We start from the raw sequence: 20,000 nt of genomic DNA on the forward strand, positions 1-20,000 counted from the left end.
ATATAACGATACATACTCTAATCTAAATTTCTCTTAATGTTTGATCCGCAGACCTCAACCAAAGCGGCCGCGAGTGTGGCTTCGGGACGGACCTCTGCAAAAACGCCAATCCTTTGACGACGTACATGATCGGTTGTGCTGATAAGGTCTACGTGTGGAGTTGGCGCTTTGAAACTCGTAATAAATATGCATGGAACACGAAGAAAAACATATAGATTGCAAAGGAAACAGAAGAAAAAAATACAAGACTTATCAGACATGAATAGTGTACATTCATTGACGCCTGACTCGCATTCGTTCATTCACAGGAAGACTCACGGTTCCATTCACTTCCTCATTCACCCCCAGCTGCCCCTGCAATCGCACATTCACAGTTGCTCGCTAATTGCCTCGCTGTTGTTCGGGTCTTAACTCGGCCACCGCGAAGCCACAACGAAGGATACTGACCTGTGCGCTGCGCCTTCTCCCGCCTGGTCTTGATGGTCCGGTCTCTCCTGCGGGTGGTCTCCTCGGTGTCCGAATGGTCTGCATCGTTGTCCTCCAAGCTCTCGGCCGACGCCAAGTACGAGGTGGCGGCTCCGGGTGGGCCTCGAGGGAGAGAGTTGGAGGACGAAGACGAGGACGACGAGATCGACGACAGGGGCCGGTACACGTCCTTGAGCTTCCTCGGGTCGAAGCCCATGGGCGGGGAGGCGGGCGTCCCCGGGAGCTTGTCTGACGAGGAAGAGGTGGTGGAGGTGGTGGAGGTGAGGGTGGAGGAGGAGGCGGACGAGGAACACGTGTTGGTGGAGGAGGAAGAGGTGGTCGACTTTGGACTGTCTTTGGGTTTGATCAGAAACTGAGGCTCGGCGTAGATGTGCTCCCTCCTGGGGCGCCGCTTGTCCACGTTCTCGTAGAAGGAGTCGGGCGAGGCGAGGTCGTTCTCGATGGTCTCGAACATGGACGTAATGGACTCCGCAATGACGCACTTCGCACTACACCGACACCCATCCTTGCTAGTTCTGAGCACGCCGCACTTATCACATTTGACACAGTTATTGTTCACTTGGTTCTCATTCTCGACGTCCTTTTCCTCGATGAAAAGCCGTTGGTCACACACCCCGCTTTCTTTAAAACTGTTTAACCCATTTTCTGTAGCACCACTGTTTCCATTCTCTTTGGTTGACGCGCGCTCCTCCTGACCAATTTTACTTAAATCTAAACTGCCGTTACTAAACCCCATCTTCTCTCCTCCTGTTCCTCCTCCTCCTCCTCCTCCTCCTGCGCCTCTTCCTCCTCCTCCTTCATCGCAGGATTTGCCGGAGGTGGTGGTGGCGTCGGCGCCCTCGCTGAGCCTGGCGTAGAGAGCATCGTACATGTTCAGCAAGGTCGGTACCAGGTCCGTCGAGATGCCTGAAAAGAGAAGAGAAAAAACTCCATAAGTAAAAATGTCTATTCGATGGCGCGATGACAATTCTTGTACAAAAAATAATGACTCTGTTGTGATTTTTTTTTTACACTTCGACCATGACTGTCTCGCCGCTCGACAAAAAGATGGAGATCCTCATTAAGCCTAACAAGAAGAGAATTATACTGCTTGACTAATCACCTGTGCATGCCCGTCACCCGGTGGTTTGTGTGTGTGTGGTGTGGTGTGGTGTGTGTGTGTGTGTGTGTGTGTGTGTGTGTGTGTGTGTGTGTGTGTGTGTGTGTGTGTGTGTGAGGGTGCGTGTGTGTGTGTGTGTGTGTGTGTGTGTGTGTGTGTGTGTGTGTGTGTGTGTGTGTGTGTGTGTGTGTGTGTGTGTGTGTGTGTGTGTGTGTGTGCTTGCTTGCTTGCGTGCATCCGTTCCTTTCTTTATATCTCTGCTCGTAGGTAACGGACACCACAGATGAATATTTACAGAATAATACACATTTCCATAGAAATAATAGGCCTATCCGTTATTCATTTCAGGGCCACACATTAATACGACGCGCGTTGTCGCTCGCCGGACACTTTGCGGACGCCTTGGGGACACTTCAGGGACACGTCAGGGACACGTCACACAATATATCTAGGATCGACATCGCCCTAGGAATTACGTGACACTCAGACAGCCATCCTACGACGCAGCTCCTGAAGGTCGCCACCATTGCGAAAACTATTCCTTACATAAATAAAAGAAAAATGTTCTTTTCGCAATCGCAAGCAATATCATGCCAATGTGAAATAGAAGTGGGGAAGGGAGGGAGGGAAGGACGGAGGGGAGAAGGGGGGAAGGGAGGGACGGAGGGACGGAGGGGAGAAGGGAGAACGAAAGAGGAAAAGAGAGAATGAGAAAAGAGAAAGAGTAAGAGAGAAAACATGAAGAGGAGTGAAAGGAAGAGAGATATAAAACAAGAAAAGAAGAAAGGAAGAAGCAAAGAAAAAGATCGAAAGAAATCCGATTCATGTGACGTCACTGTTATCTTTTTATGACAGCCTTGCCCAAACACGAGCTGCATGTACTCTCGGATGACCTGCAAGGGAAAATCGCCCAAATTCACCCCGAACCGAGAGGTCATTTCGGCCAACCATTCTCTTTATAGGGCAAAAAAAACAAACAAAATTGCAAGAAATGAATGCTAAGACAATACAGACTGCATGAACCCGACCCGCAAAACAATAAATAAGAGTGCTTTTTGAGGACCACGCCAAAATTCCTTCCCGCAAGGAACACAAACTCTCTGCAAACTCAGAACGGAAGAGAAAGGAGAGAGGAGGGAAACGTAGGAGGTGAAGGAGAGGAGAGGAAGGGAAAAGAGAAGGTGAGAGGAGAGCGGGAGGGGGAAGGGAGAGAAAGAAAGAGAGAGAAAGAAAGAAAGAAAGAAAGAGAGAGAGAGAGAGAGAGAGAGAGAGAGACAGAGAGAGAGAGAGAGAGAGAGAGAGAGAGAGACAGAGAGAGAGAGAGAGAGAGAGAGAGCGAGGGAGAGGGAGGGAGAGAGAGGGAGAGGGAAGGGAGAGGGAGGTAGAGGTAGAGGGAGGGAGGTAGAGGTAGAGGGAGGGAGGTAGAGGTAGAGGGAGGGAGGTAGAAGGAGAGGGAGGGAGGGAGGGGGGGAGGGAGAGAGAGAGAGAGAGAGAGAGAGAGAGAGAGAGAGAGAGAGAGAGAGAGAGAGAGAGAGAGAGAGAGAGAGAGAGAGAGAGAGAGAGAGAGTGAGAGAGAGAGAGAGAGAGAGAGAGAGAGAGAGAGAGAGAGAGAGAGAGAGAGAGAGAGAGAGAGAGAGAGAGAGAGAGAGAGAGAGAGAGAGAGAGAGAGAGAGAGAGAGAGAGAGAGAGAGAGAGAGAGAGAGAGAGAGAGAGAGAGAGAGAGAGAGAGTGAGAGAGAGAGAGAGAGAGAGAGAGAGAGAGAGAGAGAGAGAGAGAGAGAGAGAGAGAGAGAGAGAGAGAGAGAGAGAGTGAGAGAGAGAGAGAGAGAGAGAGAGAGAGAGAGAGAGAGAGAGAGAGAGAGAGAGAGAGAGAGAGAGAGAGAGAGAGAGAGAGAGAGAGAGAGAGAGAGAGAGAGAGAGAGAGAGAGAGGGGGGGGGGAGGGGGAGGGAGGGGAGGGGGGTAGGGGGTAGGGAGGGAGGGAGAGGGAAAGAGAGGAAGAGAGAGAGAGAGAGAGAGAGAGAAAGAGAGAGAGAGAAAGAAAGAAAGAAAGAAAGAAAGAAAGAGAGAGAGAGAGAGAGAGAGAGAGAGAGAGAGAGAGAGAGAGAGAGAGAGAGAGAGAGAGAGAGAGAGAGAGAGAGAGAGAGAGAGAGAGAGAGGCCAACAGACTGACAAACCTCTCTTTACGCAGATTATTCACACAGCTGGTAACACTGGCAATGGAAGACTTAAATGAATGGGCAGCGGCGCCACCCCGGGACCTCCCAGGGCCACAAAAAACTCCTCGCAAGAACAATAGACAAGAAACAAAACTGAGAAAAAGGCCTCCCCAGACAGTGCCCTGTTGCGGCCCGGGCCATGGTTGAAAATCTGGACATGGAAATACTTCATGCTAATTCATGCCGAGTTTCCGAGCTACTGTAAGAGGAATACTAGCGGTACACGCAGATGCTGCAACAGTTAATCCGGAACTGTAAACAAACTCGGAAAAAATGCATACTGCTTGGCAGCGAGAGCCAGGGCCCCCTTTCGCCTTCCTCCACGTGAGTCGCCGTGCACGGATCGACCTTATCGTACCCGTGACTAAGGGCGGGGTTCCCTTGATTTAACTTAGGCCCAGCCAGTGACTCAGATATTAACGCAAATGTTGATGCAGAGCGAGTATGACAGGCAGTGAAGTCACCACTTAGTACAATCGAGGGACGTCTGGCGACCACGCGCTCCCAACCCGATAAAAATAATTTAGGCACGTCAAAAATTACCACCAGAAAAGAAGCTTACGACGAAGACTCCGAGAGAGAAAGGGAAGAAGAAAAGAAAAATAAATGAGAGGGTTAGAGCACAAGGTGTTATAAAAGAGAAAGTCAATAACTTCATAAACATACTATAATAAGGAGGTGTGGGAAAGGCTTGGGCTATGACGTCACCAACAATCCATTAACTCAATTACGACATGGTGACAGTGAATGGGGACCGTGTTGTGGGAGCGAGAAGAATGAAAGAGGAAGACCGAGTAAGAAAAAAAAGAGAATAAGAGAGAAAAGGAGAGGAAACACCGACAGCCGGAAGATGATGTCTTATGCTGGGTTTTAAATCACGCATCTCATGTTTGTTTTGCTTTTTTGTTTAATTATAACATCCTGATTGCTGCTAAACAATTTTATTGTCGTATCTTTCACCTATTCCTCTTTTTTCTTTTTCTCCCCCCCCCTTTTCTCTCTCTTTCTCTGGTCTCGTCTCTGCAGAGACGAAAACAGAACATACCCACACAAATCTACAGAATAATAAAAGTCAAAGGAAAAGAGAGAGAGAGAGAGAGAGAGAGAGAGAGAGAGAGAGAGAGAGAGAGAGAGAGAGAGAGAGAGAGAGAGAGAGAGAGAGAGAGAGAGAGAGAGAGGGAGAGAGAGAGACACGTGTAGTTCATCACAATGCTGTCTCCTTACTCACCCCCACCCCTCCCCACCTCTCCCCGTCCTACTCCCCTCCCCTCCGCCCCCGCATCCTAGACAAGGGGGCGCAGACGAGAACCAAGAAAGGCGCGTCGTCTTGGGATGCTGCTTTTGTTGGCGTCCTCACCTGGCCACAAAGGTGCGAGGGAAATGGGGAAGCCTTAATTAGCCGCTAAGAGGGACGCCAGAGAGAAACAGGGGGAAGAGAAAGAGAAAGAGACTAAAGAAAGAAAAAGCTGGATTAAGAAGGACTTACGATGCGGTAAGATGTGATAAAGGAAGTATATGTTGCGAATTTGTTAACCTCAGCTCTACAGAAAATATCATTATACACTACATGTATATACACAGCGTGTCTCAGCCTCCGCCTGTCTGTCTGTCTATCTAAATTCATACATAATGTATAAGCTATGTGAGTAAACCCCAAAAGAGCTTTGATGAGAAATAAGGAACGATGAGAATATAAGGAAGAGACCAAGAAATTAGGAATAATCGACCGAGCTGATAAGAAGAAACCGGCTGGCTCCAGATCGCAAAAATAAACAAATTGACAAGAGGGGAAAAGGGGAGCCAGAGAGTTAACGAGAAGAAAATACAGAGATAAGAGATAACTAGAGCGAAAGAGAGGAGCCAAGTGTATGCGACAGTGTTTGAAAGAGTTGTCATATTGTATCATATCATGTAGCATACACAAGTTTCGTTAATGTAAGATGACATGCGGTTTTGGATGTGAACACTGTCTGAGTCATTGTGTGTGTGTGTGTGTGTGTGTGTGTGTGTGTGTGTGTGTGTGTGTGTGTGTGTGTGTGTGTGTGTGTGTGTGTGTGTGTGTGTGCGCGTGTGTGTGTGTGTGCGTGTGTGTGTGTGTGTGTGTGCGCGTGTGTGTGTGTGTGCGTGTGTGTGTGTGTGTGTGCGTGTGTGTGCGTGTGTGTGTGCGTGTGTGTGTGCGTGTGTGTGTGCGTGTGTGTGCGTGCGTTCGTGCGTTCGTGCGTGCACGTGTGTATGCGTGGCGTGCCTTTGTATGTGTGCAAGCAGGAACCATCTGTTATTCGGTCTGCCTTGGGAGGGACATTGCACAAAGAAAACAATGCAAACATAATCCTTTGCCAGATGCAAGATCAGATGTTGCAACCTCTCTTTAGCGTTTTCAAGTATATCGGTTTTGTCCAAATGGCCATTTTTATGAAGACCTAAAACTATTTGCAGGCCCCATATATATTTCTGCTACGACACTAATCGCTGTATCAAGAGGGAAAAACATTCCCTCTTCCTGTTTGAGGCTCGGCGGAGGCACGAAACGTGATCCCAAATGTCTTGGAACCGCTGAACCTCCAGCCATTTTCATGCCTCCTCGCCGGCGGAGGAGCAGCCTCCCCTCTCACAACCACAACAAATGCATTGTAAACGACGAGCTCGAGTGTAACCGAACACTCGACTCACAGTACTGAGAAACGTCAGCAACATCCAACACTGCGCCTCTCCCCCCTCTGCTCCCCACCCCTCCCCTTCTCTTCCCCTCCCCTCCCCTCCTCTCTTCTCTCCTCTGCTCTCCCCCTTCCCCTCTCCCCCCTACGCCCCCCGAGTGGCGTCTACAAGTCACGACCGCCATGTAAACTCCCCTCTCTAACCCTTCCCCTTTCAACTTGCCCCGCCGCGAGCCCGCCCCTTTAACTCGCATTTTCCCAGGCGTCTTCAATGCCAGGGCACGACGTGGCACAGCATGGCACCAGCCCAGCCATGCCGTTACGTAATGCCCTCAACGACAGCACTGCAGTTTCTCCCTCCTCCTCCCCGACACAAGTTCCCGAAGGAGGAAGAGGAAAGCAGACATCCCTCCTGCGCCAAATTCCAAGGGACGATTCCGCGACGTCGCTCATCGCCCGTCACAAACGCTTCCCACGTCCGTCAAAGCCGTGACACGCTCGTCCCTCGTACATCTTCCCTCCCCATGGCGACGCCGACCCCCCTCCTTCAGCCGGGCACCGGTACCCGCCTCCCCCCCTACCCCTATAAGGATGTAATTGTAAACCTCTAGACCTCACACCACTGTTAATTTTCTTAAGTGAGTCTCGCTGTGGGTTTCCCTACTCAGATATTCCATTTTTTAAAAGCTAATGCGAAAGAGAGAGAGAGAGAGAGAGAGAGAGAGAGAGAGAGAGAGAGAGAGAGAGAGAGAGAGAGAGAGAGAGAGCGAGAGAGAGAGAGAGAGAGAGACAGAGAGAGAGAGAGAGAGAGAGAGAGAGAGAGAGAGAGAGAAACATCAACTTTCACCGGGCAATATAAGACCATAAGAACACTCACCGTTAAAACCACCAAGACCATTCAACCTTCCGAGGTCATTAACGTACTATGAAGACCCTCCCCGTCCTCCCCCCTCCACCCCCTCGGACCAATAACCTGCGTGAGGCAATTAAACAGGAGAATTTCCACATCAACACCACCGTAATTGCACGGACCGTATTTGGGTAGGAGCACTTAGTCTGGCCGCGCGCATTCACGAATTCAGCGGCACGGACATGAATATTCTAAATAGCTACACAACCTTTGTTAAGATTACATAATAGTATTTTTGCATAATACAGTGTTTTACATATGACTGAATACATCCGCGTGGCTTATTCGCTGGCACCTAAGAGCGCCTTCTGCCCACCTTCCGAAAGCGCATTTAGGGAGGTTTAGCAATATGAATAAAAACTTGAGAAAACGAAGGAAGAAATAATAAATGGATGAAGCGAGAGAGCTTGCATCTAAGATGAGGCTGGTGTCATTCCGAGAAGAGCGCGACCATTTGGCAGCATTACCATAGGAGCGCGGCCGGGCGGTTGACGCGGCAGAGATTGCGTTAGATTGGATTCAAAGCTGCGGTCCTCGCGCTGGCCGCAGCAAAAGTGAATCACGTTCACCCTCCTCGGGCGCCGGCTCCCTTTGGGCTCACGCCACAGTGACCAAGGCTTCGGACGGTGACGCGTCCTCTCAATTCGGACGGACTCGAGCCGCGTTTTCGGACGGAGCCACAAACGCGACCGCCATCGACGCCCACGAACCCCGCATGACCGTAAACAAACCGCCGGCCCTTGCAACTTACGCGCCGCCGCTCGAGTCCGGGCGCCGCGGGGTCACTGACTATAGCGGCTTGCGAGCCGGCGTCGCGAACCTCTACAGGAAGTCAGTCACTCAAAACAAACACAAAACATGAAACTTCAGTTATTACTGTAATTCATATCAAATTTATCATCTGTTGCCCTCCTGACAGTCTAAATTAACTACATTAATACTTCGATCTGATGGAATCGGGTTCGTTGTCACTGCGGCGTTGGCGTCCATGCCAGGAATGAACACAGGCACTGAAAGCAAGACTCCACCTTCATCGCCGGGGGCCCTCTCGCCACGCCGCCCCGTGCCCCTCCCCTCCTGGACTTCCCCCTTTATCCTTTAAAGAAGTTTTTATATTGAAAACAATCAGGGAAGAGGAAGAACTCCACTATCCCCACCCATACATTCTCCAGCCGCCCTCGCCCAACATGCCCGCCTCACATCCACCTTCCGGACCTCACTGCCGCCACGCCTACGCCCATCGCTTAAGACTGAACGAGCGCTCCCGCCTGCGTAATGTAGTCGGTAAGTCACGATAATTAATGTAGGGTGTACGCGGATGACCTTGTCATCCGATGGGCGTGTCTGGGTGCCTGGACGGGTGACTGTGCCTTGGGGCGTGATCTTGAGAGGTGATAGATGTGGTGGGGGCGTGGGCGGAGGCACGAGGCGTGGGTGGGTGGTAAGGAGAGGTTAATGATCTGTTACGATACGGAGGCCGAGGGGCCCTTGAGGAAATGATTAAGGGCTGGGCCTCCTTCGCCTTTCATTCGCAGCGACATAAGCAAGGATGGACACGACGAGGATAATCACAGATAATGATAATGATAGTGATCCTAACGATGAAATCAACATCTTCATTATCAACGACAACAACATCATCTAAGGTAATATTCATACAAAAATAAATCCACCCACCCCCGATGACAACCTTGCCAGAGGTCCTTCCCGGTACGATCATATCAACGTTTTTGCCACGGTGGGCGGGACGCAATCTGAGTCAAAGGCAAAAAGCCCCTTCGGTGACACACACGTGCATTCACACACATACAAGTCTTCCACGCTCCCTTGTGATCAAAGGGTTTCGCAGCGACGCCAATCTGTTTATCAACACGGATAACGATCGACTTTATCGCGGCAGGTTTGAGCGGGTGGGCTCTGTGCCGCCGGCTGTGAGACAGCTGTTTGGAATCATGATTCTTCCCTTTTCTTTCCATTTTTTCTTACCAATACCAACTCTCTCTGAATATTTTTTTTCTTTTTTTCTTCAATACAACTGTCGTGAACCTCTTCCACTACTACTTCCCTAGCTTCTGTTCTTCCTCACTATCCTTATCATCATCTTCACTATCCCTTAATCAACACCATCCCACCCAAGTGTCAAAAAGAGGACCAGGCTAGCACGGGCGGCGGGGGCGAGTGGCAGCACCTGGCACCTTGGCACTACAGGCCTTTAACGCGATCGCGTGTTTACCGAGGACGATAAGCAACGCGAGTGAGAATAACGGAGGTGGTGAGAGGCAGCGATAATCGAAGATTGGTAGACGGAAATAAATGGGATAACGAACACACGTGAAAGCGATAAGGGAGATAAGGAAATCTAGTGTGAAAATAATCAACGCTGTTCTGAGTTTATTTTACCAAGATTGCGGAGGGGAAGTGAAAGTTGTTTACACGCATGATTCTGTGTTTTGGGACCACTGCTTATGTTTTCAAAATAAGCATCAGGAGACTAACTCAGGCACCTGTTATCTGTGTTCCCTTGTCGCTGAGCATACGGCACTCGAGGCGACTACAACCAGGGCGCAAGGAAAACAAGCGAGGGTGTGTAGGCGGGCAGAGGATCACGCACTGCGAGGGCAGACAGGAAGGAGAAGGAGAGACCGAGGAGATCCGTCAGGCTGTCATGTCACCCAAATGACACCCGCCATGAGTAAACCAAATGACGTCACTAGCGCGCGATAACGCCTGATGCAATGTATGAGACATCCTTCCATAATACGCGCATTGTATTAAAAGCGGATACGGACAATGAGAGCGAGGCGGCCGTTCTGTTTCGGCCCGAGGTTCTTGGTATCCAATTTCGCTTCTAAATTTAAAGCTTTAATCAGCCTCGTGCATCCTACACGGCTTAGAAAAAAGGCAGATCGGTTTTAGTTAACAAAGAATAAGAGATACCGAAGTTTTGGTACTATCGCCTTACAGAAGCCATAGGATCTCTCGAGCATATCGCGGTTGAATCTAAACCTTCACATCCTCCTTCTAGGCCCTTATACTGTATCCTTTACTCACATACACCTACAACATATAACCGCTTCCTTTAACCCTTACCCTTATCCCACCTTGCCCCACACTAATGAAATATACCTGCAACACCGGTGGCCCTCGCATATAGGCCTACACCAGCCGTCATCTACCACAAACACCATTGCTAATTCCGACACAGACCTACCACGCCACGCCAACCAGGCCTATGTAACAGACAGGCCGAAAACATCTCCCGGCCTGCACGCGTGGGAAAGGCTGGGGTTGACGCGACACCTGTCCATCTCGCGACTGATCTCCCGACTAGCTTGAGAAAACCACCGGAGCCGCTTAAGGAAATTTGACAAGAGCTGGGAGTGCCTGAGAAGAACAAAGTTGAAAGGTGTGTGTGTTTGTGCTTGTTTGTGTGTGTGTGTGTGTGTGTGTGTGTGTGTGTGTGTGTGTGTGTGTGTGTGTGTGTGTGTGTGTGTGTGTGTGTGTGTGTGTGTGTGTGTGTGTGTGTGTGTGCATGCAGAAGAGCAGGACCAAAATACCTGTACAATAATTTCTTTTCCTTTCGAATCTCCGCACAGACAAGACCTCTCCCCCAACCCCCGTCCACTCGCCCTCAACCACACTTCCCTAATCAGCGGCTCGCAAGCACCGCCTTACCAAGCCCGCATGCAAATAACCCAACCCCACCACCTCCACCCCGCCCCGCACCCCCTCCCCGACGCCCACGCTCACGTAACCCAGCCAAGATCCCAGGCAATGCCTCACCTCCCCGAGATCCTGCACGCGCATCCTGACCAACTTCCCACAGACCATAAGGGCGCAATACAAGGTCGAATGCCGCAGCGCCGCTCACCTCGTCTCCCCCGGCGTCAACAGAGGACAAATAACTCCTTCAAATCTTACACTGAGACGCAGACAAAAATCCCACACTGAGACGGAGACACCATCTACACTGCGACGAGGACAAAAATCCTGCACTGCGACCGAGTCAAAAATCCTACAATGAGACGGATGCATCATCTACACTGCGACGAAGACAAAACTCCTGCACTAAGAGTAAAAAATCCTACACTAAGAGACACAAAAATCCTACATCGAGACGGAGACAAAAAAAATCCTACACTGAGACGGAGACAATCCTTAGCGCCTCCTAATATCGGCTCGTTACAGCGGGCGGCAGGCAACATGGCGAGTGGGAGAGAACCGGCTCTGCCTACCCATGGCGTGTGCGATAGGTCACTCGCTGGGGCTATCTGCACAACACGAAAGAGCAGGGTAAACACAGGCTACGAAACAGGGAACGGTCGGACAGGGGGAAAGAAGGAAAATGAGATGGAATCGGACACTGACGAAGGGAAAATGGATTGAGAGGGATAATAAAAAGTGAAAAGAGTGAAGATATATAGCGAAGGAAAAGGTGGAATTAAGGAAAAGAAAATGAAATCGAACACTTCCTTGACGAGACTGTACAGGATAAAAAGCGAAAATATTGAAAAGGAAAAATGAATGTACAGGATAATAAAAAAGAAGAGAATACAAAAAGGAAAACGAGAAAAGGAATGAAAGAAAAGCGCATAAATCACCCGTCATTTTCCGAGCTCTTCCGGGACACTTTCACGGCCAAGGCAGGGACCGCGCGTGTGAGAAACAGCCGATGGGAGCGAAGGAAGGAAAAGAGAAGGTAAGGAGGGAGGAGGCAAAGAGAAGGGGAAATATAGGTTGAAGGAAAGGAACACAACCTCGATAAAGGAACAGGTTACGGAGGGAGGGACGGTTTGGGGGAGGAGAGAGGGAGGCAAGAGAGAGGGTGAGTGGGGAGGGGAGGTGTGGTCAGGAGAGGGAAACAACCTCCAAGCTGGGAAGAAAACGACCCGCCAGAGACAACCCATCAAACGCCACGCCACAAACTCCTCGGTCAACGGGGACACTATTCTACAATACACCGCGTGACTTCACCGGGACAACACTAACTCGTGACGTCAAGCCACAATCACGACTGCATCCTCCTCCCCCTCCTCCCTACCCCCTACCCCCCCCCCATCAGGAGACGTCCTTGCCCGCTCGTCCAGAGGTCGCGGTGGGCGGCCGTACTCTGAGGAGGTGGAATTTCCTCCTGTGAGTCACCACACCTCCTGTTATGACTCCGCTGTCAACCTCTCATCCCCGCGGCCCATGTGCTGCTTTCCTCCCTGTCCTAGCTGACCGCTGCTTCTCTTTCTGTCTCACCCTCCCTCCCTCCATCCTTCTCTCTCTCTCTCTCTCTCTATCTCTCTCTATATCTCTCTATCTCTCTCTATCTCTCTCTCTCTCTATCTATCTCTCTCTCTCTCTCTATCTATCTATCTCTCTCTATCTCTCTCTCTATGTCTCTCTATCTCTCTCTATCCCTCTCTCTCTCTCTCTCTCTCTCTGTCTCTGTCTCTGTATCTATCTATCTCTCTCTCTCTCTCTCTCTCTCTCTCTCTCTCTCTCTCTCTCTCTCTCTCTCTCTCTCTCTCTCTCTCTCTCTCTCTCTCTGTGTGTGTGTGTGTGTGTGTGTGTGTGTGTGTGTGTGTGTGTGTGTGTGTTTGTGTGTGTGTGTGTGTGTGTGTGTAATTATGCGCATATTTCTGCTTGTGTCTACACGTGAATTTACATGAATTATGCACAGCGAAGATCAGTAGCCAAGTGGCGTTTATTATCTCGGCAGGACCATAAACTTTCCCTATAAGTCACACCGCTTAATGGCCGCCTGGGCGTGCGGCGGGGCACCAGTCCTCGCGGCGCCCACGGTCGTCGTGGCTGGCGTGTACACACAACCCTGAACAAACATACGACAACGCTTGAATGAATTGACAACGTACTCGCCTGTGAATCCTAATCGGGCATGGAAATGAGTTTGTATTTATTAACAATTAATTAACTCGGCAAACTTTCTATTATTTTTTTATCTAAGTTATAATTGAAGCCAAGGACAGCCAAGGGAAGGCGTGCCAACAGTGTCGCTCCTTTACACGCACTGCCCATACCTCTAGGTAGAGGGGGAGGGGAGGGGGAGGGGAGTACTTCCGGGCGTGAGTCACGGTGTGTTGATTAGGGCTGAGGGGGAGGGGAGGGAAAGGGGGAAGGGGAGAGGCAAAATGGAGAAGGGAGGGAGGAGGAAAAACGAGGAGGGAGGGAGGAGGGCGAGGGAGAGAGGGAGGCACTATCTGTCACCAATAAAGATAAGAGCCTCGAAACATTCCGTGACCTCCCCCCCCCCCCAAAGACACGCCCACGCGCACCCACCCCGAAGTCACTGACCGATTCCGTCGTCACAAAGGAAAGCCGATCCCGGCGACAGACGGGAAATAACAGAGATAGATCCTCCCTATATTTCCAACGCCATTAGCGCTCCGACAGTTGCAATATTTTTGCTCCCATTTCGCCATATTTTTGCGCGTCAGGAAATGGCCAATATTCCGCCTGTTGCCATTTCCGCGTGAATCACAGGGTCTCGAGGCTCGCAGTACGCAGGGGCGTCCCGGTACTGGCAGGGGAAGTGACGCGACAGGGACCGCGCGATTCATGAGGCATGCCTGGCGTGACGTCATCATACCGCCAGCCAAAGAAAAGGGATGTATGTTAATTAATATTCATCAATTAGTTTTACGAGTAATGTCGTAATAAGTCTTCGTGCCGTTATCATATTTCTGTCATTCTACAAGTGATAGTAAGTCATCGAAGGCCAACTGAAGAGAAGGGACACTTGAAAGTCGCGAGGACCGCCGCCACAGCGACACAGGGCAGAACGGAGACGCTGCCCGCTGCGCTGGCCGGGGTGGCGCCGGCCGGCCACGGGGCAGGATCGGCGTCCAGCACTGGAACAATAAAACTCGAACGCCCTGGCCTTTATTGCTCCTGCTGTCAATCTCCCGCCGGATAGGAGCATCGTCTTCATCGATCCCTCAGCCGACACAACAGCAACAGCCGAGGGCGCACAGCTCGCCTCCAAGCAACCACAGCAAACCACCGCGAGGAATTAACAAGCACGGAGAATGCTACTGATACGCCGAGTTAATGAGCAAATCGCCTGAACAGTTGCAGTGGGCGTGCAACAAAGAAGGCGGGATGCAATAGCAGGACTCAGGCGGGATGCGGGACACTGACCGAGCACCTGCAGGACTTGGAGGCGCCGTGGAGCTTCATTAGGCTCACGGCCGACGCTGCTCCTATTGACACAGGCACCGAGGCAACACCACACGGCCGCCGGTTGCGCTGCCGGGCTTCCTGAGGTTTATCCCCTGCGATCGCCTCTGGGTTTGAGCCAAGGCCTTCATTCGTAAAATACTGTTCTTGCCCACTCTCGATCCCATCTATCCCCCCCCCATCTCTATCTCTATCTCTATCTCTATCTCTATCTCTATCTCTCTCTCTCTCTCTCTCTCTCTCTCTCTCTCTCTCTCTCTCTCTCTCACCCACCCACCCACCCTTCCTCTCTCTCTCTCCTGCCTGTGCGTATATGCAGGCATTTCCAGCCGCGAACACGAGAGCCCGAGGGAACTCTGCGCTGCATGGGCTGAGTCATGTTTCCAGCCGGAGGGGAATGCCAGAATGCGGGGCGTGACACGGCCTTGGTGCCTCCGCGCTCAGGGAACATGACATGACCAAAATGTTCTTGGGCTGATGTCAGAGATATGTGTGAGTTTGTACGTGAAGATATCAGGGTCAAACACGCACAAATACACTCACGCGTGCAAACTGACTCGGCCTCCTTTATTCTAATCCCTCGTCCTTCCCTTTCTTTCTTTGTGTTTGTTTGTTTGTTTGTTTGTGTGTGTGTGTGTGTGTGTGTGTGTGTGTGTGTGTGTGTGTGTGTGTGTGTGTGTGTGTGTGTGTGTGTGTGTGTGTGTGTGTGTGTGTGTGTGTGTGTGTGTGTGTGTGTGTGTGTGTGTGTGTGTGTGAGTGCCTGTCTCCCCCTCGCTCTGACTCATAAACAAATGCAAATTGCAAACATAAAAAAGGTAGTACAAGCAGAGAAAAAAAAACAAATAAAAACAGCAACTAATCATTCCTGAATCACAGCTTTGTAGTCGGCATTATCGGCCCCTGAAAAATCTTGGCTAAGAAACAAAAACAAAAACACAAGCTCAGTCCAGTAACACGAGACTGCCTTGCAAGCAAGTGGCGCCTCCGGGCTAATGGGCTCCAAAGCCTCTGCGAAACAGTTAACCTAAACGCCCATCTTAAAAAGGAGAGAGAAGGAGAGATAGAGATAGAGATAGAGATAGATAGATAGATAGATAGATAGATAGATAGAGAGAGAGAGAGAGAGAGAGAGAGAGAGAGAGAGAGAGAGAGAGAGAGAGACAGAGAGACAGAGGGAGAGGGAAAGAGACAGACATACAGAGAGACAGAGGGAGAGAGAGAGAGAGAGAGAGAGAGAGAGAGAGAGAGAGAGAGAGAGAGAGAGACAGACATATATATATATATATATATATATATATATATATATATATATATATATATATATATAGAGAGAGAGAGAGAGAGAGAGAGAGAGAGAGAGAGAGAGAGAGAGAGAGAGAGAGAGAAAGACAGAGACAGAGAGAGAGAGAGAGAGCAAAATACGGAAAATACATGTCTCAAATATATCGCAGAACTTCCTAGTTGCAAGCCCATACAAAGCAAATCACAGACGCTTCAGAAAAAGGCAATCCCAGAAAATCATATGACCTGCACCGAAATTACACGTTATCATCAAAAGGAAAAACATACAATTAAAAACGGAGATTATACGGACTGCAACTAAATCACCTATGTTATCATGTAAAGGAAATAAAAACATACAACTGACAACAAACCAATACATTCAACTGGTCCTAATCGACAACAAAACATACAACAAAACACAGAAACACGAAAGGAAACAAACATTAAAAAATAACCGTTACGAGTTTTTAAAGTACATGTATACACAAAGCACCCTCCTTCAGGGATCTCAAGGAGGCGGCGCCCTTACAGTCGACCTGGGCACCCCTGAAGTTCGGCTCTGATAATAAAAATAAAACCCAGGTGCTTAACTTATCATTCACAAATACTTATCTGAAAATCCAAACGTGAAGTGGCTTTATTTTATCATGCAGGAAAAAATTGTGATAAGCTCCATTTTTTTACATTCGAATCTTTTTTGCTGCAATGAAACTTAATATGAACATTTGCCTTCCTAAGCACGGTAGTAATGCAAATCATATGCAGTTCCCACTTGTAAATTGCTTCAGATGACTAAGCAGAAATGTCCTCAAAATCTCACCTATTGGGAAGGTAATTCCTCAAATAAGTATGACAATAGTGCCACTTACACACTGTACACAAATAAAATGGATTCCGCTACCTGACCTCGAATAACTTCCTTTTTTAAAACCACAAAGCATCCCGTTACGGAACACGATGCACAGCAAACAAATACACAAACACACATTCCCAAAGATTTCAATTCTCGAAGGAAATTTTGCGATCCTCCCTCTATGCAGTAGGCATAATTACTATCAGATCTAACGCATAATGAGAGCTAAGGCTTCAGAAGCTCCATACCAAGGCTAGACTGATCCCAAATGGCCACAGAAGGCATGGGATCGTCCCCAGAGCCTTTCCTGGGGCGCGGGTTGATGTCACTCCACTTACGTTTGTTTTCCCAAGCGAGGAACTCCAAAGAAGCAGACAGGTTGTTGACGTAGTGCAACAGCATGTCCAGCTGTGCCAGATCCTCGTCGTATTCGTCATCGTTTTTGTACACTGCCTTCTTGTCTTCCTCCAGCCCACCCACGCCCGTAGACGTGGGCTGCTGCTTCACGCCCATGACTTCTCCTGAAGGCATGGTTACGAAGTACGCCAACAGGGCACCCGGATTTTCAATCACTTAATTCAGCGGACGTGAACGCGGGTCATCGTTTATATGCAGCCATTGAAGTAAATATTCATTATATTCCACTTTCCAGCCAATTTGCACTAATATCCAGCGTGTCTTCCAAGTCACTTATCCCATATTCGCAATTATCACATCCATAGAAATCCACAAGCTCCTCAAAGTAGTTATAGTAGGAAACACACACTGGACTCACGAAAGAGTATTTTTTTGAGTCGCTACACTCGCACGGTCCTTTCGAGCAAAACAAACCGCAAAATGTAGTTGTAGGTAAAGTGTTTCCCCAGCACTCAAAATGGTCAAAAGTTAATCAACACTTCCACTCCCGATACAACGTGACCCGATCACAACTCGGCATCAGGGGAGCATCAAGAAGACAACATCCATAAGCACACGCGCACCCAGGCGGAGGGTCACTGGCACACGGGACCGGGAGAGCGCATGCGTACGTCCTCTCACACGGCCCGCTGGGTGGTTACTGAGCGCCCACTTCGGAGGCTCAATGTTACACCCTCCCCGCCGCCGCCGCCCTACTCGTCGCCTCACTCCACACCCTCGTTTTACTCATCCTATTTTTTTTACTCGAGTTCTTTATTCTCTCATATCCTCTCTGTGTTTTCTTTTCCTAAAGTTTCCCTCTTCTCCTGACTTTTCCTTTTTATTGTCCCAATACACAGCCATTTTTTCTGTATCTAAACTTTTATAATTCACGAATTTCAGCTCAGTGATCTACTAATATCAACTATTTAAAACATTTATCTGTGAGCATTCTTTGAAGAAATTAATTCAAAAATTAATACAAATAATACATTTATATATTAGAGTTCAGCGAATTTTCAACTTCGAGAAAAATGGTGGCAAATATTGAAGTGAAATTATACGCTGTACTTTGGCAATAAAGGTGGCTTTAGTCCCTGTCTATAAAATAACCGGCTCTTCAAGTCTTTCACGCATTCAGAACAAACGATGTTATAAACTCCATTAGACACGATTGCTATCATCACCATGAATGTGCGCATTCAACGCTCCTGGATAATCCTCCCAATAAGCACTAACCGGCAACCGAGCAATTTTCCCCCCTAGAGCAGAAACCCATAAATCGCATAAGCCATCAAAGTGTAATATACTCTCGCCAGCTTCAATCTACACAAAACTAATACAAAATGCTTTTTCTATCCCGCCCAGAAGGAGGTTTTGACCCCGCAGTCCCCGAATAAGCGAATAATGTTGGACAAAACGGCGGAAAACGGAGCAGTTGGCAGAGCGTATGGCCATGGACAGGCCGGCTCGTTATTACAATTTCACACTTTCTTGTGCGTACTCACGACACACCTTGAGGAAAGTGGGGGGGGGGGATGAGATGGAGCGTCTTTCGTACGCAATGGCCGATTCGCGCAAACTAACTTACAGTTGCGTCGTCGCCATTCGATAATTCGGTAGCAGAAAGAATGGCAGCCCAAGGATAGTAAATAACGAGAGAGGAATCGCCATCATCACCTGTGGCGCGGAGCAATCAGTTGTTAATAACCCACGCTTTACCTGCCCACCTGCGGCCCACTCCCCTCCCCTCCAACGCCCCTTACCTGCACGACAACCCCACTTCTCCCCATTCCCACCTGTGTCTGCAAAACACTTCAGCGAAGTATCTAAGCAATCCTCCGCGATATATATTTATGTATATATGTATATGTATACGTATGAATATGCTTATGTATATGTATGCATATATATATATATATATATATATATATATATATATATATAATGCATATATGTATGTATATACATATATATACATATAAATTAAATATATATGTATATATATATACACACACATATTTAAATACATATATATGTATGTACACACACACACACACACACACACACACACACACACACACACACACACACACACACATATATATATATATATATATATATATATATATATATATATATAATATACATATATACATATATATACATATATATACATATATATGCATATATATGTACATATATACATATATATGTATATATATGCATATATATGCATATATATGTATATATATATATATACATATACATACATACATACATATATATATGTATATATATATATATATATATATATACATATACACATATATGTATATATACATATATGTATGTATGGATGGATGTATATAGTTATCAAAGCAACATGCAAAGCTTTTAACAAAGAAATTCGTATTTTTTCTTGTGGACTATGTTCAGTTTTGTGAATCCCTCTCTCCCTTTCCCTCTCATCCTCTCACCCTCCGCCCCCACCCCCTCTTCCTTTCTCCCTCTCCACTTTCACTCAACCCACCCTCTCCCTGTCCCTTTCTAAACCCAAGCACTCTATCCCAGGCGCAATTCACTCTCCCTCGAACGCTCACCCTTGACTTCGCTAATCATCCTCCTAATGCCTTCTCCTCGCCCTCCAAAACCGCCATAGTTAGCACAGCGGCGTCGTCTTGACCTCAATGCCCACTGTCCTAATTCTCGCCTCGAAAATCCCTTCTGTGAATCCCCGAATCGACCTTCGTGACGATTGGCTAATCCTTTGATGGCGACGGCAAGCACACGGTCCCTCTCGGCGCCGGGGGGACTCCAGCCCCACTCTCTCTTTCTCTTTTCACTCTCTTTGCCCTTTCTCCGTTTATTGGTCTTTCTCTTTTGTCTTGAATCGCTCATTGGTGGTGTCTCATTT

At 48.5% G+C, this 20,000-nt stretch overlaps 1 protein-coding gene across 4 annotated transcripts in view; it reads right to left on the bottom strand.

Annotated features, from left to right (window-relative positions):
* The window catches only part of GEFmeso (Guanine nucleotide exchange factor in mesoderm), a 360,178-nt gene that overhangs the window by 92,141 nt on the left and 248,037 nt on the right, over nt 1-20,000 (bottom strand). For 2 of the 4 annotated variants that reach the window (XM_070130436.1, XM_070130435.1), the window contains exons 1-2: nt 17,026-17,749; nt 448-1,392 (exon numbers count right to left, since the gene is read on the bottom strand). In XM_070130436.1, the coding sequence (XP_069986537.1) occupies nt 448-1,392; nt 17,026-17,218 (1,138 nt within the window). In that variant the 5' untranslated portion in view covers nt 17,219-17,749. Of the gene's footprint in view, nt 1-447; nt 1,393-17,025; nt 17,750-20,000 lie in introns of those variants that run through there. The other 2 variants (XM_070130437.1, XM_070130438.1) reach the window with 1 other exon arrangement.

This window comes from Penaeus vannamei, chromosome 15 (genome assembly GCF_042767895.1).
Source record: "Penaeus vannamei isolate JL-2024 chromosome 15, ASM4276789v1, whole genome shotgun sequence".
In the NCBI taxonomy this organism is placed as follows: Eukaryota; Metazoa; Arthropoda; class Malacostraca; order Decapoda; family Penaeidae; genus Penaeus; species Penaeus vannamei.